General features: G+C 54.1%; 7 protein-coding genes across 7 annotated transcripts; 4 read left to right on the top strand and 3 right to left on the bottom strand.

The window, feature by feature from the left end:
* Positions 1-1,144: 1,144 nt before the first annotated feature.
* Positions 1,145-2,389, top strand: BGZ61DRAFT_531758 (uncharacterized protein; the record flags this gene model as incomplete). The annotated part of the gene is made up of 6 exons (XM_046253767.1): positions 1,145-1,225; positions 1,273-1,456; positions 1,516-1,553; positions 1,607-1,639; positions 1,690-2,265; positions 2,318-2,389. 6 exons carry the CDS (start codon positions 1,145-1,147, stop codon positions 2,387-2,389), a joined length of 984 nt encoding a protein of 327 aa, XP_046105495.1.
* A 775-nt stretch (positions 2,390-3,164) lies between these two features.
* Positions 3,165-4,140, bottom strand: BGZ61DRAFT_350545 (RmlC-like cupin domain-containing protein; the record flags this gene model as incomplete). The annotated part of the gene is made up of 2 exons (XM_046240242.1): positions 3,165-3,906; positions 3,974-4,140. 2 exons carry the CDS (start codon positions 4,138-4,140, stop codon positions 3,165-3,167), a joined length of 909 nt encoding a protein of 302 aa, XP_046105494.1.
* A 5,752-nt stretch (positions 4,141-9,892) lies between these two features.
* Positions 9,893-10,514, top strand: BGZ61DRAFT_493400 (uncharacterized protein; the record flags this gene model as incomplete). Its single annotated transcript, XM_046250645.1, has 2 exons — positions 9,893-9,952; positions 10,023-10,514. 2 exons carry the CDS (start codon positions 9,893-9,895, stop codon positions 10,512-10,514), a joined length of 552 nt encoding a protein of 183 aa, XP_046105493.1.
* A 2,233-nt stretch (positions 10,515-12,747) lies between these two features.
* BGZ61DRAFT_450167 (uncharacterized protein) lies at positions 12,748-13,241 on the bottom strand. The gene has a single exon (XM_046245702.1). The coding sequence runs from the start codon at positions 13,222-13,224 to the stop codon at positions 12,991-12,993; it is 234 nt and encodes a 77-aa protein (XP_046105492.1). The 5' UTR covers positions 13,225-13,241; the 3' UTR covers positions 12,748-12,990.
* Positions 13,242-15,963: 2,722 nt separating this feature from the next.
* Positions 15,964-16,745, bottom strand: BGZ61DRAFT_224026 (uncharacterized protein). The gene has a single exon (XM_046238141.1). It carries the CDS (start codon positions 16,468-16,470, stop codon positions 16,003-16,005), a length of 468 nt encoding a protein of 155 aa, XP_046105491.1. The 5' UTR covers positions 16,471-16,745; the 3' UTR covers positions 15,964-16,002.
* Positions 16,746-18,977: 2,232 nt separating this feature from the next.
* BGZ61DRAFT_350845 (AEX-3 domain-containing protein) lies at positions 18,978-21,746 on the top strand (the record flags this gene model as incomplete). Its single annotated transcript, XM_046240275.1, has 2 exons — positions 18,978-19,370; positions 19,431-21,746. The coding sequence occupies 2 exons, from the start codon at positions 18,978-18,980 to the stop codon at positions 21,744-21,746; spliced, it is 2,709 nt and encodes a 902-aa protein (XP_046105490.1).
* A 1,058-nt stretch (positions 21,747-22,804) lies between these two features.
* BGZ61DRAFT_450162 (uncharacterized protein) lies at positions 22,805-24,374 on the top strand (the record flags this gene model as incomplete). The annotated part of the gene is made up of 1 exon (XM_046245701.1): positions 22,805-24,374. A coding segment is annotated over exon 1 (1,337 nt), but the record flags the coding sequence as incomplete, so codon positions are not given.
* Positions 24,375-24,478: the final 104 nt, after the last annotated feature.

Genomic DNA, 24,478 nt, shown 5'->3' with positions numbered 1-24,478 from the left:
CGCGGCTCTTTTGCTTTCCACGCCTTGATCTCATCCTAGACACCCCCATCTACTATCCCCGATCCCCAGACACCATCCACACCAGCCCCTGCGCTCATCCATTTTCCCCGTAGCCGAACTACGTAGTAAGTACATGGCCTTAGTACCCTTCCGCAGCTGGGCAGGCATCGTCCACTCCCATCATGTCATACCTAGCCAGCGTGGTGGGTATGCAACTCTAGCGTGTGGCTCTCCAAGGATGTCTTGCTACCTGAGCGACGGGCTGCTCCCGCACCTCCCTGCCACTACACGCAGATGGCAGAGATGATGTAGATGCAGATGAGCATGGCGGTCCATCCCATGTCGTACCTTCCCTGGCAGACCGCAAAACCTAAGGTATCCCGGCTTGCCTCCACGCGCAGTTGGCAACTGGCAGTTGGCAGCTGGCAACCAGCCGCCGCTAAGCCCTCCCGGCCGGTTGCTGTGCTCCTTCCCTCACGCCTTTAAAACACCTCGCCCACCCTGATTCACCACCGCCTCTGCCTTCAAGATTTCTTCTCTACACCTTCATAACTCACCTCATCCACTCCAAGCCTCGTCCCCAACCAGCCTCGCTCCGTCTCACTCTCACGAAAGGACCTCCCTCGTTCGGTCGCCTATCAATACCAGGTAAGCTTCTGCCGCCCACCCACATTCCTCCTCCTCCTCCTCTCCCTCGACTTCGTCCCGCCCTTTCCCCTCACTCTCCCTCGGAGCCCAACCCGTTTCTTGTTGAGCCTTGGCACAGGGATGTTGGTACTCATATCTCATGGTTCACATCGTGTTCCCGATCACTGGGCGACCGTCTGTTGCGCTCTTCGTCGCTCGGCACCTCCGTGCTACGTGTGGAACCGGGCTTTGGTGTGTCTCACGCAAACACCATGTGCCTGCAATTTTCATGCCTCCTGTATTTGGCCTTCTTTTATTCCTAGGCCTTCTCCTCTCTTCTGGCCTTGAATCACTCTCTCCCACCAACTCCCCTACCTACCCAGTTCGACCTGTCGTCTCGCTCATTACTCAACCTTCCACCCACATTCTTTACTCGCCAAGACTCCCACCCTCAAGACTAACATAACCACCCAGATTTCGAATCATCTACGAGTTGTGAACGAACCCATCCTTCAAAATGAAGTCCATTCTGTTCGTCGTTGCCAGCATGGCTACCGCCGCCATGGCCCAGAGCCTCAGTGACCTTCCCGCGTGTGGTGTAAGTTCCTCGCCTGATATTCATCATCGCCCCTAACCATCGTCCAGCAAACTTGCGCCAACAACATGCTCGGCGCCGATAAATCCAGCGAGCTTGGTTGCGACACTGGTGACATTGCCTGCCTCTGCACCAACAAGAACTTCGTCTACGGACTCCGAGACTGCTCCGGTGCTATCTGCAGCGAGAGTGAGGCTTCTCAGGTTGTCAAGTATGGCATCGCGATTTGCTCCAGTGAGACCACAGCTTTCCCCAGTAATGTCACCATGCCACATGACTAACGCCCATGACAGGCGGTGGTGTCTCCATCACCACCAAGAGCGGCTCCACTGTAAGTTTAGTCCGACAACTAACGACCAACACATTCTAACCTAGACTGTTCAGAAGACTGAATCCGGCAACTCTAAGGGTGCCTCGGTGAGTATCCCGAGTGTCCTCTTCTGCACTATCTCTAACCCAAAAAACAGGCCACTGTTTCCACTATCTTCAGTACCATCACTTCAGATGGTTCCACCATCACCAGTGCCGTTTCCACCACCACCCTTGGCGGTGGCAGCGGAAATGACGACAAGAACTCCAAGTCTGGAGCTGAGGGTTCCGGCAAGGTCTCTACTTTCACCAGCGTCTTCACCAACAGTGCTGGCGAAGCTGTCACCACGACTGGCGAGACTACTCTCGGCGGCTCTGGCTCTGGCAAGGTCTCTACTTTCACCAGTGTCTTCACCAACAGTGCTGGCGATGCTGTTACCACGACCGGCGAGACTACTATTGGCGGCTCCGGTTCCGGCTCCAAGTCGGGTGTCATCACCACCACTGTGACCTCTGATGGCTCCGAGATTGTCAAGACTCTCACCCAGACCGGCTCTACTAAGACCAAGTCGTCTGGCTCCGAGGCTTCGGCGACCGGTAGTGGGTCTGCTTCCGGATCTGGCACCGGATCTGGCACCGGATCTGGCAGCGAATCCACCGCTACCGCCTCTGCTGGCTCCAGCTCCACCGAGTCTGGCAACTCTGGCTCGGCCAGCACCACTTCTGACAACGCTGTAAGTTAAAATTTCCCGATTATCTTATAATCCGTCACTTACACATTTCTAGGGTATTCCTCAGATGACTGCGGCTCCTGTTGGCGTCTTTGCCGCTGCCGGTCTCGCTCTTCTCCTCCTCTAAATGAGGCCGTGGTCACCCACATTTGATGTTTTTAAGTTGCACATGTTTGATACATAATACCCGCCTGTACCTCCAATATTTGGAACCCTTTTATCATATTCCTTAGTGCAGGGGCCCGGCATCCGGACAATCTTCAGCGCAAGGAACGCGGAAAATGAGGTGAATGAACATGGAAAGGTCAGGTCTTTTGAGGGTTAATGATGCATATGGTTTATCTCTCGTCTTTCTAATGGAAAATGATGAAATTCATGACAGTGGATGGGGATCTTTTGGAAGGACTTTTATGTGGTGTGGAGGCATTGACATGGTGAGGATGAAGAGGCAACTCTCGTGATGTCTTTCTGGCATCGCATCATTTTCATGTGCTCTGGAAGGGACGTTATACCCGTCCTACGGCCTGGCCTCGGTGGGCGACTCTACTTCTTCGCTCTCCTTGGAGAACATTAATAGATAATTTTGGCACACAACCTGTATAACTTCCTGGTGCCATTGGTGAAATTGAAATGAGCAACGATGCAGAATTGACATATGAAACCGCTCGATATACAGCACGCCCCGCCGTCCCGTCTGGCAAGTTTCACTGGAGGCGAGCAAGTTTCCAGAGATTATCTTGTGATGTGTTTTATTCTTCTAGATAGCTAGGCACAAGCTCAAGCTCGCCGCGCCTGTGCAGAATTCCCAATAATCAACGCTCCTGTTAATATAAAAGCTAATCAAGCACATTTTCCCACCCGATTTCAACGCCGACGGTACACAGGCACAAACTATTCAGTGTTTAATTCATCATAGACTTGCCAATCTCACTCTCCCAGTTCTTGGCGCGCTCGAATCCATTGGCGTGGCTTTGGTAGTCGTAGAGGGCCTTGGCCACCTCCTCCTTAGAGTTGAGGACGAAGGGACCATACTGGACGATGGGTTGGTCGAGAGGAGTACCGGCAATGAGAGCAAGTCGGGCGGGCTTGGAGGCACCAGCGTCAACTTCAAAGTGGACAACCTCGCCCTCGGGCTCAAAGACAATGTTGTGGAACTGCTCGACAACACGGCTCTGACCGTCCTTGCCAACGATGACATCGCCCTCGAGGGTGTAGGCGAAGGCATTCCAATTCTTGGGAAGGGGTTGAGTGATCTTGCCACCAGGGCGAATGGTAATATCGAGGATCCAAACGGGGGTATAGGCAAGGTCCTTTACTGAGTCGATTCCGTGGCTCTGACCGGAGATGACCTTAACGGTGACGCGGGAGTCGTCGACGTCGACGGTGGGGATCTCCGAGGCACGGAGGTCACGGTAGCGAGGTTCGCAGGCCTTGAGCTCCTGGGGGAGGTCGACCCAGAGCTGCAGGCCGACGTTGGCGCTGCCGTCGGGGTTCTGGCGGGGCATCTCGGCGTGGACGATACCGCGGCCGGCTGTCATGAATTGCAAGTCACCAGCGGACAGGGAGCCCTTGTTGCCGGCGAAATCTTCATGGTCGACACCACCCTCGAGGAGGTAGGTGATGGTCTCCTGGCCACGGTGGGGGCTGTGCAAAGGTACGGTTAGCCTCTAGTTCACAATTAAGGGGGGAGAGTGGTTCAAGGAGGACATACTGGTCAGGGAAGCCAGCGCCAGGCTTAATAGAGAAGTGGTCGAGCATGAGGAAGGGCGAGAAGTTGCGCAGCTGCGGCGTGCCAATGGAGCGGCGGACGCGAGCACCAGCGCCTTCGGCCTGCTCGATGGCCAGGATGACCTTGCGGATAGCTCGCTGGGAAGACATTTCGGTTGCGAAGAGGTGATAAGCTGGGTGCTGATCTTGGTTCGGGTGGTTGGTGTTGTCGGCCTGGGTGGCGAAGGGGAAGAGGTTGTTTGCGATGGTGTAGTTCTTTACAAGCTCAATGGCAGTAGTCGCGGTGTCTTGAAGTTGATGCTGGAAGAGGAGTGCGGCAGCCAAAGCAACGAAGACTGGGATGAAGATGTTTCTGAAAAGCGACATGGGAAATGTGACGGTGGGGACAATCGGGTATTATATATTGATGGGGGACTGGCAATGGAGGGTGTGAGGGGTTGAGGGGTTGGCGTGATGCAAGGCTGTTGCTACTGGATGGGAGAGAGTTCTGGAAGAGAAAACCTGGCGTTAGAAATACGACGAAGCCGGCCGGGCGTCGCCAGCGCCAGCGCCAACGCGCGCGGCCATGTTTGAGGGGCCACAATTTGGTGACGATGATGGCGGGGTGGAGGTTTAGTCACAGTTACATCAGCAGCGCTGACAGTGCAAACAGGAGAGGGTGGCCCGAGCTTCGTGCTGCTTTGGGCGGCCCAGAGGCTGATTCAACCGAGTCAACCGTTGCGTAAGGCGGCGCTAGCGACGGAACAGGCATGCTCGTGGGGAATTACTAAGGGTGACGAGATGGTTGGCTGCGGGTGCTTACCGTCCATTGAGACTGGAACTAGGGGGAAATGCTTTGAGGGGAATTTGTCAAGGTTGACTTGGGGCTATGGGTCCATGGGTGGTCGTGGTCCCTGGAAAGTGTGTGTGCAATGACGTCGTTGTTCCGGGACACTGAAGGGTTCTTTTCAAGAATGATTCTCAAGAATGATAGCTGTATATTCCAACCATGACATTTGTGAGTTGAGATTGAGACGGTACTCACTTTACTTGTTGACACGATGAGCCACACACTTACAACTCCATTTACCCAAGGATAAGACATCCGAGTGGACAACGAATTTCGACCGCCAGCTAAAAGTATTGGGGTCGAAGAGGGTGTAAGCACCACGCATTGACTTATCGTTATCCGACCTGGGAGCTACCAGCCGAGAAGTGCTAGCCGGGTTGGATGAGAAGGCACAATTACAGTCCCGACGTCAGAGATTTGAGCTCTGTTGAATATCCACACTCCTTCAACACCACATTCCTCGAGCGTCCTTCCGTCGTCGTCTACTCCCAATCCCTATTTTCGTTCCAACAATGCACCCATCTACACCCCAAGGTTATCGTTTAGAGCTCTCTCTCTCAATCGCCCTCCTTTGGAACTCCTCTCATTGGCTTCCATAGTTCCCTCACACAACCCAACCGAGATGCGTCTAGTCCAACTAGCATCCGATTCACGGGTGAAGAAATTCCAATTCATACGTCAGAAATACCACGTACTCAGCACACAAAAGCGAATAATCGGATGCTTATATACGAGAACGAGCACCAGCGGCTACTCTGGCACGATGTGTCCCATTCATCCGGCAAGCCTCGGGATGCGCCACCATGCACTAATCATTGGAACATCGAACATCATCCGTGCGTGCAGTAACATGTGCTGAGGCGCTCTCTGAGTGTTGAACAAGCAAACCTCGGTCCAGTCGATGGGTCTGCTATAAGTAAATACCGGGAGCCACTCCCGAGATCATTTCGCCGGAATACGTCGCATTGCACAATCCAAGGAAGCAGGGGTGCTTCCCTTAAATGGTAACGCCCAGCTTGCCCCCGATGAAAGCTGCCGAAGAAGCCATCACCGGAAGCACACGCGTCCGGAGACACGACCATAGATGTGCCCCTTGGACCCTCCATCACGCGGCCCCAGATACTCGCTACCAGAGACCCAAAAGAGAACCAGCCCGGATATTAAAAGGGGTGGTTAGAAAGAATGTCACCCCATCGCCAGGCGAGCATCACTCGCCTATTCGATGGCCCAGGGGTACCCTTCGGTTGCCTGTGAGCGTTGATCAACACCATGATAGCCCCAGGATCGCCAAATCTAAAGATCACGACAAGAGAGATGGTTCTCGCGAGCGATTTTTGTCAACGGCTGAAACCCAAGCAGGCAAATTGCAACCGCATGCGTAGTTGATCTAAGCTGCTTATCGAGGGACAAGTCAGCTAAGCCCCGTTTCGACTACGACTGCAACTGAGCAACAACGGCGATGTTGCTCACGGTTGCATGGTCCCAGCGTCATGGTGGCCGCACTTCCGGTGTGAATCAAACCTCATCAAGATTCTAGTCGGAACATATCACGGCTGCCTCGATTGCATTGAACTCAATGCTACCATACGGCCCCACGGGAATCATCCAGTTCCATCCAGATTCGATGCCGTAGATATGAGGAGGGAGGCTTAATCAAATTGTCAAGCCTACTAGATCACACATATGATCCTGCAACACTCGTCAATGCAGCTTCTTCAAGTCTGCGGTAGGTGAGACATCGAAGCCTCCTCGGAGATTCATCCGAGCGTAACATGGCACAGAGTCAAAACACCATGGTTCTCACATCAATGTTCCGGACACTGGAGCAGGCGACGTGGTGCTGGTTTATGGTTGAAAATCCCCCTCGGTGACGATAGAAAGGGTGCTTGGTCTCATTACCAAGCATGGCGACTCGAAGGCTTCCCCAAATGTGTCACCTCTGCACAGCGACCAGAGCCAAGACAATTCTCTACTCGGCGGCTCTTTTCTCAGGGTCAAGATTTCGGAGATGAGGAATGCTAGCGCCTCAAAGATGCGCGAGATCTAGATGAAGCTAATCTCTCATCAATCCAGCAAGTCAGCTTAATCCAGACCGGCTGTGATATCGACTTTGACTCAAGAAGATGCATACGGCGGGTGAAGGAGGTGTATCCGATATGGACGGTCTCGGATCGGGCCCATCCTGTTCGAAACGGATGCGGTTATCAAACCAACAAGCTCGGGACGGCCCTCGACACTCTTCAGCGGGCCTTTTGTTGAGTCCCATCGCATCATTGCTATATGTCGCGGATGCAACCCAAGGAGCCACGAGCCAATGCGCGAGGCGGAAACTAGCGGAGAGCAGTGGCGAGCTCCATATCTGGCGAGCGAAGGCGGGATGGATGTGTGGATGAGGTGACGGCACGTCGCCCAACATGCCACTACGTATTATTATCTGATCCAAGTCGGGTCTGTTGCATCGGCATGAAGGATCCAACGTTGAGGGTCGGGCATTGAGCGGCTCGGAGATGCCCAATTGGCTTCATCAGGGAGCTTTGGAGGGGACGTGTTTGATCCCTTGTCATGGCGATCGAGTCTCGAGTCTCGAGTCTTGAGTCTCTGACATGTGAATGTGGCTGGTGAGTGGGACCGGGATTGACACGGCAGGGAACATTAGGTGCGTCTGCCACGCTAACACGCTAACAGGGGAAGACGATCCGCACGCCGGCTGACGGGCATCATGGCCCTTGCGGTCAATGGAGCGATTCGATGAACGTGATGGGGCAAAAAGAAACCCCATTGAACGGGAGTTCGCTGCCCTAGACCAACGAGATCCAGAGGAACGCGACGCTCCGGGGGGGAGGTTCTTTTTTTTTCGCTTGGCTTCCGAGGCCATGTGTTGAGCTCGTGTTTTCTCGTCCATGTTAACCGCGGCAGAAAGCCTGCGCCAAGTCGGCAAGGGGCAATTCTCTTATCAGTGGTTTAGACTCCCTCGCCTCCAGAGTATGTGCCCAAGCCAGCGAATGCGGGTGGTTCTCGATGCTATACGGCGCAAGCACGGGCCGGCAGGAAAACGATGGATGGACAAGAGGAATCCGGCCGGTTTTCGTGCTCTCTGATACCCGACAGGTTTAGCCAGGCGCGCGACAAGAGGTTGATCGGCAGGTTGAGAAGCAGGTGGCGCAAGCTCTCATCTCATTCATGCCGCTATTATCATGGATCCCCTCGTTCCCCTTAGCCAACTTGGTCATCAGGGTGTGAACGCTACAGTACGACGTACAGTACAATCCATGCATGATATGCGCTATATACTATCCGATCCCATCCAGCATGGACCGGCGAGGGAATGTCTTTGAGACGAACCGGTGCGTGCGGGCTGCATGGAAGATAAGCCGTATTAACCTGGAGACGCACTGACAGCCACTTACAGCCACCGATCTTACTCTGCGCACACGCGCAGGCGCACGAGCATCCGGAGACACATTCTTGGAATTGTAATAATGACGATCGATGAGGAGGAGACGCGGATGCTGCAGCCAGACCGCCTTGGGTACCCTCCACGAGCCATCCGACCAGGGGGCGTCGAGGGAGGCCACGGCATGTAGGAGTATTACGGGACACCGAACCATGGCAGATGGATGGTGTTATCCTCCAATTGACAAACCGGCGCCACCCTGGATCAGGACAAGAAAGTAAGAGGCGGCGGCCAAGTCCCGTCCACATTACTCGAAGGGAAATCCGACAACCAGGTAGGGCTAGGCTGGTGTGTGGTGCGCCAAGGGCCAAGGCGCGGCCAGGGCATGGAGGCTCTACAATCTACAATGTACAGTGAAGGGTGATCCCGTGCTTTTGGACATGGCTCCGAGAGCGCGGTGAGACGCGGACCAGGTCAAGCAACAGGCGAGGCGAAGGTCAGGAGGCACAATATGAGGCAGAGTCAACATGGTGATGGGATGCGATGTAGGAAGCAAAGCCCACTCGAGAGCTACATGGAGCTACCTGGAGCCACTGAGAGCCACTGGAAGCAACTAAAGAAAGCAGTGGGAGCCACTTTCACATGCCAGATCAACAGGGCCCTCTTCTGTACGCCCTGGAATGGTGCGGCTGAGTGGGCCCACGCGCTCCAGCGCCGATGGTGTCACGGCAGGCCAACAGCACCCCACCACCATCAACATCACCATCTTCATCATGATGATCCATGGGAGAAGATGCTGTGGCTGCTGTGGATGCTGTGGATAATGTCTTTTCTCACTCCTTCGCCATCCCCCACCCTCTCTCCTTCCCTCTCTCTCTCACAAGCACAAGCCAAAAAGCGACAAGAGGCACAGCCGCTGTCACAGGCACAAGGCACAGGCACACACAGGTACCGACTCCGACACCCACTCCGACCTTGACGCCGACACATGCACATCCAAGGATTCACATGCACATGCCAGCGGCCAAGCTCTAGAGCACGGCCTGGCCTCCCTCCTAGATGCCCACGGCATGCCCCAAGGCGACTGTTGCGACGGCATCCGCGCGGACCACGCCCACTCACGCCCACTCCCGTCCAAGGTTTCCCTGATAAAAAATGTACGTAGATAAATACGTAGATTCCCATCCGGGTCCGGGCAGCCGGTCAGGCTGTGGCGTCCCACCACCTCACTTCAAACACACCTTCCCAACTCTCGTTCCCTTTTTAGCCTCTGCTGGACCCCATCTCTCCCGTTCTCTCTTCTACTCCCACTGCTCCTGCTCCTACTCCTGCTCCTGCTCCTGCTCTGTCTTCTTCTCTTCTATCCTACCTCCTCCTGCTCCCCGCCTCATTCAGCCAACACCATCATCATCTACTCCCTCCTCCACCACATCGAGCCTTCCCCCTTCCATCGACTACTTCATCTGCCCACCTCTATCAACCTACCTACCGATCCTAGGGTACCTTGCTATCTCCGCACACCCATCTCTCCTCCCGTCATCTTGTCGTCATCCATCACAGCCCGACAGCCCGGCAATCCGACAGCTCCTCACTCAGCTTATCCCAAGCTCCTCTCGTCTCCGAGATCAACCCTCTTCTCTCCCCCGCAACTCCGTCACAAACCACAGCAAACATTTATCATGGCCTCTCCCCAAGTCAATGGCGATATCCCGAGCTCTGTCTCTTCCGCCTTCCTCCAGGTACACCCCTCCCAGCTATCGCGCGCGCGAGAAATGGACATCCCAATGCTAACCCAGCACGTTGCTCTAGCACCTTCTGAACTACCCCGTCATTAGCGACAGTGTCGACACCTTCAAGTCCAACGAGTACGGCCAAAAGTCCATCAAGCTCGGCGACGCTGCCTACCAGACCTTTGCTGCTCCCGTCATTCCCTGGTTCGCCAAGCCTTACCAGTATGTCTCGCCTTACGTTCAGAAAGCCGACACCCTCGGCGACAAGACCCTCGACCGCATTGATGAGAAGTTCCCCGTCGTCAAGAAGCCCACCACCGACCTCTACAATGACACCAAGGGCCTGATCCTCATGCCCTACACCAAGGGCCTTGAGGGCAAGGAGCACGTCCTACAAGTTTACACCAGCGAGTACAAGAAGAACGAGCAGGCCGGACTTGTCGCACACGGCAAAGCTGCTGTCACTACGGTCCTTGTCGTCAGCAACGAGACCCTGTCCTGGCTCAGCAGCTTCCTCCACGCGAAGAAGACCGAGGCCACTCAGACCGTCAACGACAAGATCAACCAGTAAACGGGCTACCCTATCTATCGGTTACGCATAAGTTGACGACGGCACCCATTGAAAGATATATATATACCCTCCCTTTTCTTTGGTTTCTTTGGACTTTTCTGGCCCTCTACCCATCTCTCTCTGTGTGCTCCCCGCCAGGGGTTTCTTTTGGTTTACGGCGACGTCGCGAACGGGCCCTTCTACAATGGAGGGCAGCGGGCCTGTCTATATATTCAAGCGTCCAGGAGGGCCTCCCTTCTCCTGAAACGTTGCGTTTCTGTGGCTTGTCTTCCGCTCATAGCGTTCGAGATCCTTATCTGCTCCCGCCGAGCACTCTACTGCCAATCTCACCTCACGGCGTGACGTCATCCGCATCTTCGCGGGCAGCGACGGCGCATTTGGGGGCGCGCATCTTGGAGTCTTGTGTGCATGCAGGTGCGGCGACGAATTTTGGTTTTCTAAGGAGAGTTGGTTCCAACCGTGTTTGGTGAAAGATGTGTGACAAAAGGCGCTGTGTTTTCTCTTTTCTAGCTCTTTTGTGGCTGCATTATTGGATGCGCTGAAGATAGGAGCTGAGATTGGCAGACGATGCGGATGACGAAAGACTTAAAAACGAGAGTTAATAGATTTCTTGAATTGTTTTGTGAGCCTTTTTGTTGTTATGTTTTGTCTCTAGATGCGTTTACTGTGCGACATAATGAAGTCTCTCCAATAGTGACTTGATGGAACATGACCGTCATGTCGAGAGCAACATCTCAAAGTGGGGTATTGAGTTTGCTAATACTAGCATGTAAGCTCCCCAACTACATCTAGTGATAATTGCGAAATCTTAAGGAGTGTTTGGCCAGTCATGCTGGGTTTGGGAAAACCTGAGTTACACTGGGCAATGGTCCCGTCGCCACATTCCTCTTCGTCCCCCATCAAGCCGCTTCGTCGAAACCCTGTGTGTTGATGTGTTGGTGGATGATCTAGCCAGGTCTTGCTCGCATGTTCTAACTTTTCTTGAAATTCCATTTCAAGCAGACTAGTTTCATCCGTCGATGTCATTGTTGACTGGCGCTTTGTTTCTCTCTTCGCAAATCGTCCGTGGCGCACAGAGAAGAGGCCGGGTTCGGTCGTTATCTCGTTCTATTTTGGTCTATGGCTGTGTAACATGAAGCAATGAGCTATTTAACTTTAGTTCTAGATATCATGAGGGTTGTAAGGTCGGTCGGGACGTCAGAGTCATCAGCCATCCATACCTGTGCTTGATGGAGCGGTGTTGTTCGGTCTTCGGAACTCGGCCACCATCGGGATGGTGATTTGCTTTACAGCCCTCATGCATTTACCTCATCTGTGCTTTCTTTTCCAGTGGGAGCACTAAATAGCGTATTTGCTTGTCCCATCCTGTCATGAGTCTCCACGGAATATCTAGTCACAGTACCGAGTGTCATGTTTTATGACAATATTATCAACGTTGTGGGGATACAATTGCCTGCTTCTCTTTTATACCGCCGGGGCGATATCTTCATGTGAATAAAACACCTAGCGTATTCCTAAATTGTCTTGGGAGACTTTTACGGATAAGTGGCGATAGACAGTTAAGTCGCGCTATAGGGTACTTGATGTGAACATGGTCTTTAGCACGTATTCTGACGTTTGTGCCATGTCACATATATTACAATCGTGTATTGATAACTCCGTATAGCTAGAAGTGCTAGCCTCTGTGTTGTGTCTTTTCTTTTCATATGGTCTCCAGTGATAGTGGTGTTGTTCCTGGGTAATATGTTGGATTGGCGTGCCAACATACCACGACAACATCTAGTCAATGACGCAATGGGGTTAATAAAGAACCTATCGCCTTTTATTGAGCATGGCGGAACTATTGGGGAAACTATCAGCACTGGATCGTGTTGGAATGACGCATTATGGTGAGACAAGTAACCACAAAACCTGGGTGGAAACACTCATTATGTGGAAGGGTCTCGATATCATCCCAAACAGTCAACATCCGTGACACCGTCAACGATACAAAAAGCAACGTGCCAGTTCTAACCAGGTAGATGAAACCCAAAGCATCGCCACACTTCCACGGGCTACGCGGAACAGGGATACTGCACGTACATAGTTACTATCATATTGGTGGGCTGGTTTGAATATCAATAAATGCACACCATATAGCGCACCGACCAGCTCGCCAGGTTATCCTGTCATCGTGGCAATCAACCAGCATGTGGGACATGGCATCAGTTGTTTAGTAACCCCAGATCGATAACTGGCAACCGCTTTATTTACATACAGGGGCTGGGCAATATCGGATGACTATAGGGCATGGAATTATCTGGGGTGGTGCTTCAGCCATAACAAGATGTGCGACATGCTACGTTGGACGATCCCGTTTGCGTAAGGACAAGGAGACGGAACAGCTTGAGTGCCGGAAGCGTACAGGGCCGAGATCATAACTAGTGAACGGCAGAGCAGAGACTTTATTTGGAGCACATTAAAGACACGGACAAAGTCAATCGGTGACACACGTTGTGTTGTCGGTATGGGCTGGGAGCCGGATGTAAGACAAGGGGGATGAGTCGCGACTCGCGAGACATGGAGGGATGACTCTCGGATGGCTGGTGCCTGGTTCGACGACTTGACTTGTCAAATGCAAACGGCCCAACAGCCAAGACGATCCAAGCGTTATCTGGGCCACGAGGACCGAGACTCGGGTTGTAGCATATAGAGAGAGAGCGGAACGCATGCAAGGAGTCGAAGAGGAGAAAGAGGAGAGTGAGGAGGGGAGAAGGGGTCCGGGCGTTATGTTAATTACTTTTAAGGCCAGGGAAGGCATCGGACATCTGAGGAGATATCGGAGGGAGCGCCGAAGAAAGGAGGATCGACGGATGACAATGACAAACCCGGCACAGCAAGCGAGGTGTTGAGATAGGGACGGGCGCGGATTGGACGCTTCTGGACGAACAAGGCCCGATGTATCGATACGGGCACAACGTAGTGAATAGGCTTGACTGTGTCGAGCGAGCAGTGTAACGCTGAGTATGGGTTGGGTGTCATGGGGTGCTTGTTCTGTCAAATCCCTGCAAGCCGTTTAATTAAGACGCGGATCACTGGGCTCTCCGGACCGACGAGGCAAGATCCTACGACGCATGTAAGCTGGGCTGGGAGTGGTACGTAGTACGGCGTAGAATGCGGCGTTTTTCTTCTTCTTAGTTTCTTCCCCCTGTATTCGACAGGCAGAGTGGCAGATACCAAGAGCCCGATGGTGCCTTGTCTCATCGACACCCTCGCCGAGTGCCAGAACGTACAATTCTCGGATGGAGTCTCCGTAACAATAAGCAGGCCCCAATACGAACGGACGACAGAGACAGAGACAGAGACAGAGAGACACGGCTAGTAAGAAGAAAAAGAAAGAAAGAAAAAGAAAAAGAAAATGGGGGAATTAGCGGCGGAGGCGGATCGTGAAACCGCCCGTGTGGCTTTCGGAGCCCCGATTTAATGTCTTTCTGTCAAACGAGAGGTCTGAATTCTTCAGCCCGATGGCGATCCCTCGGGGGAGCGAGGTCTCAGAGGAGCCACTCAGGTTGACGGGATCGGAGGGAATGGAGGAGGCTGGTGGTTGGGCGTGCTGGTGACATGGAGATGGTGGTGATGGGATGTGGATGTGATGGAGAATTCTGGAGACGCGCGGGCGCCATCTCACTTCTGAAACGCCGAGGCGAGGGAATATCGAACTGCGTTTGGGTGTGGCCGCCCTCCTGTTGGTTGTTGGCTGTTGGTACATGATGCATGGTACAGTACCGACAGCATGGTGGTGTGGCCGGACAATTTTGCAGCTTCTGATTAGTTGTGCAGAGTGCATTGCAGAGTGCAGCAAAACACAGTGATCATCACATCCCGGATGCCTCCTTGCGTACGGATGGCGCCCGACGTGCCTTCAGATGACGGTACTGTATGGCTTAACAATCAACTCAACGGGACGCCGGCATGGATCATGGGTTGGAACGGGAGACAATCCCCTCCGTGAGTTGAGAGTAAGGCAGTAGGGCTTGATGATCTTGGGGGATCCCTCCCCGACTTACAGGGGAACCCATCGATGAACTGGTGGCGCTGGCGTTGGCGTTGTCAGGCTACTGCGTGTTGATGCACTCACTCTACGCAGTGCAACGCGCGCACTCTGATGGCCCTCAGCGGGCCAAATTACCGAGGCGAGGCGGCAAATAGGCTCGACTGGCCGTCGGCTGCGCTATAGATTCGCCAATTATTGATGACGAAGCCAGCCACGACGCGGCTCCAGAAGTCGAGATACGAGATAATTAGATATCATTGTTTTGTGTGTTGGACGATGCGTGTCCATACTACACAGTCATGCACTTGCATACCTACAAGTGCCTACCTAGGTACTACCTAATGCAGGGAAGGATAATGCACCCGCGCACGGATCTTCGACTTTGCCGATCCGTCCAGTCCGTCATTCCCTCCATCGCATCCCATCTCCTCTCGTCTCCTTTCCCCTCCCAGCTCGCCATGCCACGGCAATAAACGTCACTCCACTGCAATATCAAGACCCTGGGCTCCTGGGGCCCCTGTAACGGGAACATGTCACTCGTCAAGAGGTGTCACATCCCACTCGTGGAACTTTTCACCTTCCACCATGTAATCGCGGGACGGATACGGAACAACACATGGTAGAACGCCCACGGTAGAACATCCATGACAACCTTAGTCCTTCTTCTGCACCGAGAAGACTACCTACTACGTAGTAGGTTTGTACAGTACATAGAAGAAATGCACCGACCTCCAATAGCGCCCCACGCAGGAACGACTCGGTCGTTCCCCTCTCAAGCCATGATCCGATTCTCGACGGATGGCGCACCTTCTGCAGTGTTTATCCCACAAATAGTCACAATGGTGCCTCCCCTGACCCCCATCGGTGCACCGCGATGGGCCTGTGGCTCGCCCAACTTCCAAGGCCTTCACACCGGCTTAAATGGGCATTGGACTGTTTCTCCGTCTCTTTTCCTAGGCCCTCGGTGACGGCTGGCGGGCTGGCGGGCTGGCGCGCAGGCTTGGAAGTCTCCCGGCGCACGGCCAATCGACCGCGGGCGATGTCGTGCTGATGATGCTGAGCCAGTGCATATACATGCATGCATAAGCCAGGGTGGGAGTGAGCGGCCTAAGTCCTGCATCTTCCTGTCCTGTTCCGTCTTGTCTGGTGTCCAGTGTCGTGCATTCGGATGAATGGCAGCCATTGCCTCTTCACGACTGTCACCTCAAATCATGCGCTCTTGGCTGAGATCCTTTGGGCGAGGGGACATGCAAGGAGAGCACGTTGGTTGCGCACTCTTCCTGTTTCGTTTCGTCACGGCCAAGGGACCCTCGTCGATCGTATCCGACAAGAGACCAGGACGGTAAGCCGACGACTGTTATTATCACATCTTAGGTAGTAGCACAGCGTAGTTAAGCAGGGGGAGACGGGACCGCTTTGGTCATATTTTTGACAATGAGAGAGAGTCTCCATGTCTCACATGAGGAGAGCACTTCTGACAAACGTGACATACCTCTCAGCACAAGCACAGTTGGCACAATAGTGGCTACGGCAGCTTGCCGGGAAGTCCGATAAAGCCGAACAAAGAACGGGTTTAGAAATGCGGCCACGTTCTGGACGGTTTCTGTCAATCTCGTTTGCGCGTTTCTTTTTTGTTTCTCCTCGGCTCTCGTGTTCGGTGGAAGTTGATGGCGTTCCTGACTCGGCTTCACCGCCAATGTAGAAGCTGAATCTAGCCCAGTAGCCCTTGTGCAGAGACAAGTTGAATATGCGGCTTTTCTTCTTTCTCGTCACCCGCAAGCCGACGCCCAACCATAATGATGATGCTTTCTTTTTTCCTCCTTGCTTCAGCGTGTGGTGGTGTGTCTGAGATGCTGGTTTGTCACAGAACCAACACAGGTCTCTCTGTTTTGGACCCACCACCGGCTCACCTGGATGCATCATCGGCAGAGACAATTTCCCCCGTTGGGACCGGGTCTTGGTTTCCGGGATGGTGATTGGCTGCGGTGGGACCACAATTTTGCGGCCGGGGTCAGGAGGTGGGGGCTAGCACAAGCATCCCCTGTAGCTTGCCATGCGATGGAGGATGGAGGAAGGGCACGCAGGCAAAACAAGTCGTGACGATGGGCGACGAGATGGAGAGAGAGTTGCGATAAGGCCAAGAAGAGAGAAGCAGAGGTTGGCGGAAACGGGAGAGACTTAAGCTTAAGGGATGGGCCGTGTAAGTTTACAGAGTTACCAATCTGAGCTACATGGATTTGCCTCTGTCCCAATTCTGGCGATGTTTTCGTAGTACGGTAGGACCTATCCAAATGCAAAGCCAAAGCCAAAGCCAGAGCCAGAGCCAAAGCCAAAGCCGGAAGCTTGGAGGTACTTGCTTGGTGCTTGGTGCTCCGAGCTGAGGTCTAGATGTACTGTACCTACCATAGAAAACGTGGCTCGGGAAAAGGGTCCCAATCCCCGCCCCCGGTTACAGAACTCCTTGGCTCCGACTGAAGCCGCCCAACCAGCGACGCCCAATCGTCGCAAATGGCCGCAGAAGGACCCAGTAAAAAGCCGTGCTTCAGAGGCCCCCGGCACAGGGGCGGGTGCGGCGGGTGCATGGACCCCCGGCTAGGACCTGAAGGGTAAGTACCTCTCCGACTGGAGGCCAATGCAGCTTGTGCCTGGGTACCTACGGGTATCGGGGACCATGCCGCATGCGGGATCAGCGTGCATGGCGTTGTGTACCCGCTACTTTTTTCGCCTCCCCGCTGTGCCATTTCCCCTGAGATGGGTTTGGGACTCCTCTTTCCCCTCCACCCACGTTCGTTCCCGGTGGACACACAGCGGGCATTCAGCTTCCCACCGTCAAGCCCCCGGGCACCACAAGCACCGCAAGCACTTTCAGTTCGCCTCTGCATCTCGGCGTGTCCGGCGCCTGGCTTGTTGATATGTGATTTTCGGTTGTTTCCCAGTTAGTTACCCAGGTGGAGAGGCGCGGGCACCGTCTATCTCGTTGTGCAATGTGTGCATGTTAGCTCTCTGTAGCGCGTCTCCTCCAAAGCCCGCGCCCCCGCCAGACCGTTGGACTACTGTTGTAATTTATCCGTAGGTAGCACTATGCACTAAGTGGTAAATATTTACTACGTAGTAGCACAAGTCGAGGACTCCCCGGGCTCGCTCTCACTCTACTGCTACGTACGTAGTACTGTGCTTTGGTCACCCACCAATTTGGGCCATCCGCCCCCGGTAAATGCGCAATGTGCCCCTGATGGCCCTGGGCGCAAGACCCCTGAGCCAGAGATACGTATCCATATGATTTGGGTGCAGTGACGCTGTACTAGTAGTATGTACGCCTGGGCACCTAGTGAAAGATTACGGGGCCCTGCGTCTGTCTGTCGGTATTTAGGTCTGTCTAGTCCGGAGGTGGGCCAGCTCTCTAAGATACCTGAGGTAGGGAGGGAGCTGCTAATGTAGGTACCTGCGCCCTGGCCCCGGTTGCTAATACATACTAGGTACTCATGTAGCTAGCACCCCTCGCCTCTGCTCGCCCGCATCAGGTTCTCTTTTCAGAGGCTTCACCAGTCGACAAATTGCCCGAAGACTGCGCCAGCTCGAGCCGACTCGTGTCGCGCGTGGCCACCCCCTCAATCCTTCACAATTCTCCCAGGCCCAGACCCAACGTAGACCTAGCAGGGATCGAGCAGGGCCCAGGATCCATGACCCAAGCCCTGGGGAACAAGCGTCCTGCAAGGGTCACGCCCCCGGCATTCCCTATCGTCCAGGTACCTACCTCCTACCATGTACGTACTGTAGGTGTTAATTGTATCTCGCCCGGCGCCCGTCTCACCTTGTCGCAAGCCTGGCCTGTCCGTCCGTTCTGGTGGTTCCGTCCCTGGTTCTTCACTCATTGTCTCATTGTCCACTGCCTGCTCCGTCGTTCATGCCTACCTATACCTAACTTTCGCTAGGCCCTCTCAGCCAACTTGCGCCGAGACGACAAGTACCCCAGTACCCTGAGCTTAGTCCGTCCCTACCTTAGGTTAGGTAGGTACCTACTTACACTCGCCTTCCTTGCCTTGCGCCTGTCTCATCTTGTCTCGCTTTTCTTGCTGCCGCATCCTCTTCCTGTCTCCACTCCCCTCCTCCACCTCATCCCCTTCCCCCTTCACCTTCGCTTTTACTACTACCTTCTTTCTTCCCCTCACTCCCACCTACTTGCTTTCATTCTCTTCCTTTCCCTGTTCGAGGTCGGTCGAGTTGCGAATGGGCCCCTTGAGAGAAGTGTGAATGATTTGCACATTCGCCTGAAGAAGCAAACGCCTACAGCTGCAAGAGTGCGACACCCAGCTCAGCTCCTCCAGGAGACGACGCCTCCGCCGCCAGTAACTGCGGTCCCCTGACGATTCACAGCCAACTGCTGCCACGACGAAACCGACGACGAGCCAGCTTGCTCCCAGTTGCCCAACATGCCTCCTTCTCTGAACACCCATCCCTCCTTCACCCGTCCTCGGACCAGCGATCGTGATGGCCGGCCCAGCACCCGCGACCAGGGCGCTGACCAGAACCTCCTGATTCCTAGCCGCACCTCTTCGCTGCACTCGCGCATTACACAGCCCATTCCCTCCACCCTCAACATCAAGCCCCAGGCTCGCACGCCCAAGACTCTCACCCATGCTTACATGGTGTGTGGTGTTGGCCGCGAGCCCTCGCAATGGGTCAAGGCTCCCGCTCCCGCTCAGGGAAAGATTGGCCACATGAAGGGTGCCGTGGGACAGTTCTGGCTCCCTGAGATTTTGGGAAGCAGCCCTCGTCTTGAGCAGGACAACGAAATTGCGCGTGCTCTTCACGCCGCCATGCGCGTATGTTTTTACTCGCACCGTTGATTCTCTGATAAAGTCACTGACCCGAGCTTCCTCTAGGCATGCTTCCCCCACGACGTCGAGATTTGCACTGGTCGAAGCCAGCCTCATTGTGTCCACCACGCCTTCGTGCTTCAGCAAGATTCTTCCCATACCCTCTATGGCATCTGCCTCCGCGTCTGGTCTCGAGCCGACGAGAAGAGGGCCGAGACTATTCGTGACCTGCGCAAGCGCACCGAGAGCGACTTTTACGATAACCCTGATGAGACCTACTGGATTCCCTACTGCTTGTCCTTCCTATCCCGGTACCCTCTCTACAACCTTCTGGGTGATTACCTGCGAGGCATGTGGATTCACTGGAACAAGGCTACCAATCTCTTCCACGCTGAGGAGGTCTCACGTATCCTGAGCTTCCCAGCTCCCCGCCTTAACGACTTGGTTCGAATTGACATGAAGGACTATGCTCTTTGCTACCAGTTCCCTTCATCGCCCACCGGGTTTCAGAACTTTGCCATGTGGCCACTGTTCAACTGTCTGTCAATCCCCAACATTGTCGGTGTCATTGAGGCCGCCATCTCTCCCACTCGCCGAATCATCTTCGTCAGCCACTACCCGGCTATGCTGACCATGGCCGCCGAGACCGTTCGATACTGCGTCCGAGTGTATGAGTGGAGCGGTCTCTACGTTCCCGTTGTCCATGCCCGCCATGCCAAAGAGCTGGTTCAGGAGCCTGGCCCATACATCCTCGGTATTACTGTCGAGTGCCGCTCTCTCTTTACCGCGCCTACCGATGCTCTTGTTGTCGATCTCGACCGCAACTTCGTCCTGACCTCCAGTCCTCCTACCGCCCTGACCCCCGGCCAGCGCAACAAGTTCGTCACCCGTCTTACCCAGGCTCTCAATGGCGATGTTACCCCATCGGGTGTTCCCCCTCACCTCCGATCTGCCTACGGCGGTGGCAAGCTTGTCCCTGCTGGCCAGATCATCGTCATGCGTGGCGAGGTTGAGTCTACTCAGGACCCCGAGTGGTGGAACCAGGACTCCGTCATGGCTGTCATGGATCACGTTTGCGAGAAGCTAGGACGTAACACCGGCATCAAGGCTGTCTTTGGTGGATCCGTCAAGAAGCCTCTCATGACCAAGGTCTCGATGCGTCACCTCAATGAGATTGTTCGCGAGAGGAACCAGTACTCTCGGGATGCTCTCGAGGCTTGGCAGGACTTTATCAACCTCAAGGGTCGCATGGACACAGAGCTCAACAAGGTCACCAAGCGCAACAACTACCTTGTCGAGGAGTTGGAGAGCTGGAAGCAGCAATTCCTCAAGTTCCAGGCCTTCGCTGAGCAGCTCACCAAAGAGACTCAGGACCTCAAGGTCAAGATCGAGAACCACAAGAGAGAGAACCGTCGCCTTGCGGGTCTCATCGACCAGCAGAAGGATGACAACGCCCGTCTTTCTGTCCGCCTCACTGGCACCGAGAAGCAGCGTGATGACGCCCTTGAGGCTCTTGTCCTGCAGCAGGAGATTGCCGAGGAGCTCGAGCGTGAGCGCAAGAGAAACAAGAAGGAACTTTCTCAGCTCCAGCACACCAACGTCACCATTCTCCGACAGCGTGATGAGGCTCGTCGTGTTGTTCTGCATCTCCGTAGCCTCATTGGTGGTCAGAGCCACCACATGGAGCACCTCATCCACTCCCTCACTAAGCCTGATGACTTGGTTCAGGAGATTGAGGAGGGCTACGAGGAGGGTGAGGGTGATGCCGAGATGGACGAGGAGATCGCCCCCGAGAACGACAACCGCATGCTCAAGGCCTCCACAGGCCGGAACAGCAGCAACAAGCGATACTCGGCGTCGAGCTTCCGAGATGTTGCCGACCGTCATCTGAAGGACAAGACTGATGCTATTGCCCACATTGTGCGCAACATTGCAGAGCAGTGCCAAGCTGCTGTTGAGGGCCTTCAGCTGGCACAAGATGCGGAGTTGAGGGGGAGTAGACGGAATTCTAGCCTCTCCACCGCCCAGAGCGATGACGGCCACTCCGTCGCAACGTCCGAAACTGGTGATGACAGTCTCCTCCAGCCTGCGTCCGGGAGGGCGTCCAGTATCCCTCCCACCCCGGATCTCATCCCCAACCGGAGCAGCACGGCGATGTCTTACGCCTCCACTGCCACTACGCCTGAGCGTTCCAGTCAGCAGTACAACCTCCGAGACGAGATTCCTACAAAGATCGTCGAGGATGATGAAGAGGACTTCGAGGATGGTCGAAGTGACAACGGACGCATCACGCACGAGACCAGTGTCGTTTCCAAGCATGCCGAGTCCCTCATGCACCGACCGTCCGGCGCCAGGATCAGCGCCCTCGGAGGCACCCGCTAAGGTCGTGCTTGCACAAACCATGACGGGAGGACCCATCCCAAAGACTTACGACGATGTCATAGACGGCATCCCCATACCCTTCCGAAATCATGACTGTTGAAGCGGTCAATCTACGTCCTGGGCACGACGTCCTGCATCACTATTTTGTTTCATCTTTCTGTATCTTGTCTTCGGCGGTGGCTTGGATTAAAATCTGCGGACTAAGGCGTTCATCTGTCTCCTTTTTGTCTTATCATTACCATTTCTCGAAGTGTCATTGTGGGCAGGCTCGCTCATATTCGCCTCAAGCCAGGCACACTATTCCCCATCATGTTAGTATATTCTGTTGAGAAGATATGTGGTTCAATTCACGTCCCTCCTTTGCTCGGCTTGAAGAGCAGTGAGTCAAAAGAACTCTTGTTAAAACTAATATGTCCATCTTGTACTGTGCAAAGTGATGGTCACCATTTACGACTTAGATGTTGTAGATTCTAAGTCAGATATCTTTGCGGCGAGTTAGGGTCTGATCAGAGAGCATCACTAGAAAATCATCATGTTCACTCTGTATCAAAGTTACTATTGATTTAACATACTCGGAGGTGCATTCTTGGTCGTAATTTTCCACTATCGTTTTATTCTTATACGGAGGGCCCTTTTAAAAGTCTTATTCATAAGAAGTAAGTTCTAATCATTAGGTTAGATAATAAGTACACTAAGTACTTTCTGATTTCTATAGGCCCTAAAGGATAGCAGGCTACAGCACACAGCAACCGCTATATCCTGATTAGCAGCGTACTACTCCTGAAGTTACAGCGGCCGTTTAACGAGACTGTGACAGCTTCATGTATCTCAGGTAACCGACAGGGATAAATAGATATGATGTTACTAGTGCTTGGACAAGACTTTTGAAAGGGCCTCCGTACTTGGTCGAAAACAGTGGTGCCGTTTGAGCATCATGCACCACCGTGCGAACAGTACCTATGCCTGTACTCCGCACTTGTTCGATAAGATAAGCAGCACGCGCCACGGCCCCAGAAAAAAGTTGAGAGCGCGGGTCGCAAGAAATGGCAGCGCAACTCCTCCCACTCCAATCCAACACCAACATCGATATCATAAATACGTTTCTTATCAATCTTTATCCAACATGGCCGACCCATTATTGACGTCACTTTGCGCCATCTGCCACATCTCGGCACCCAAGTACAAATGCCCCCGTTGCGACATCCGTACCTGCTCTCTTGCCTGCATCAAGAAGCACAAAGCCTGGTCCGAATGCACAGGCGAGCGCGACGCCACGGCCTACGTTCGTTCCTCGAAGCTTCGAACACCCGCGGGCATCGACCACGACTATAACTTCCTCCACGGCATCGAGCTGTCTGTGGAGCGCGCCGAGAAGCTCCTCGTTGGAGAGCGCGCGCTGGTGCAGCAGGAGGAGCTGCGGCCGTTGACTGTCCAGGAGATTAAGTGGAAGCCTGGGCACGATGGGCGCAAACGCAAGGTCCTTGTGACGAGGGTACTGAAAGAGGCGAAGGGGAGGGTGTTCGAGAGGTTCCTGTCGCAGCGGCTGAAAAAGCTGAACATCAACATTGTGTGTGCGCCAATGGGAATGGGAAGGCAGAAGGAGAACCATACTACGCTGAATCGACGAAGCGGGCGCATCAATTGGCAGGTGGAATGGATGAGCTTTGAGGCCAAGGGTGAGACCAAAGACGGAGTCAAGGAGGATGATATGGACGAAGATGACGAGGAAGAGGGACCGGGCAAGGTGCGATGTCTGTCCAAAGTCATGGATGACGTCCCATTGTACCAGGCATATCATGCAGCGCTGGAGGAACAGCAGAGGGTCAAAGGCCAGCACCCGAGGCGGTTGACGCGAGGCGGGCAAGACCATGCACAGGACCCATCAGACTCGGCATGGCCCAGCGCATCATACGCGTTACAGGACCCATTGACTCGCACCTGGGCAACCTGCCAGGGCGCCGGCATCGAAATGTGGCCGTCAGAGAAAGACGAGGCTCAAAAACGTCGCTTCCAATTTTTCCTGGCCAAGGCGCGGACACGGTCGGACCTCCCGTTGAGCGTAACACCCCTCCAGTCAGAGGACTGCTTCCGCGATATTCTCACCAACACCCGAGTCCTCGAATTCCCGACCGTCTACGTGCTGAACGAAAACGAGACGCTGCCTTCAGGCTTTGTGCTAGGGCCTAAGGACGCTGTCGCTCCGCAGGGACCTAATAAGAGGAAGAACCCACCTGGCAGGAATAACACCGGCAAGTCGGCCAAGAGGAGGAAGAATGGCGGAAATAATCTTGAAGAGGGCGAAGTTAACAGCGACGAGGAGGGAGGACAGTCGGGTGAGGAGGATTACGGCGGCTCTAAGGGTGTTGCGCTGGAGGCAGGAGATGTGATTGCGGAACAAAGCCTGGGCGAAGATGACGACGATGACGATGACACTACGAGCAGCTCGGGGAGCGATAGTGAGTGAGTTGAATCAAGGGATGCGAGAGATACGGAACCAGTGCCACGAGTATTGGCTTGGTGAAGAACAAGGAGCTGGCTGTATGATGAAGCAAACAACCTGTATAGAATGTAATATGATACCCATAGAGTCAGGGATAGAATTAAAAGAAGAAAGTCTCGATGATCAAATGTGTTTATTTGTTATTCCTACTATGGTGATAGTGTCTTTTCAATGACCCTCTTTTCGTTGCTGAAGATGGCTGTATGCGAGCGTGTGAAGTAGATCCGGTGGC

This window comes from Ilyonectria robusta, assembly GCF_021365365.1.
Source record: "Ilyonectria robusta strain PMI_751 chromosome Unknown BGZ61scaffold_8, whole genome shotgun sequence".
In the NCBI taxonomy this organism is placed as follows: domain Eukaryota; kingdom Fungi; phylum Ascomycota; class Sordariomycetes; order Hypocreales; family Nectriaceae; genus Ilyonectria; species Ilyonectria robusta.
This window is presented reverse-complemented; position numbering and strand designations above follow the sequence as displayed.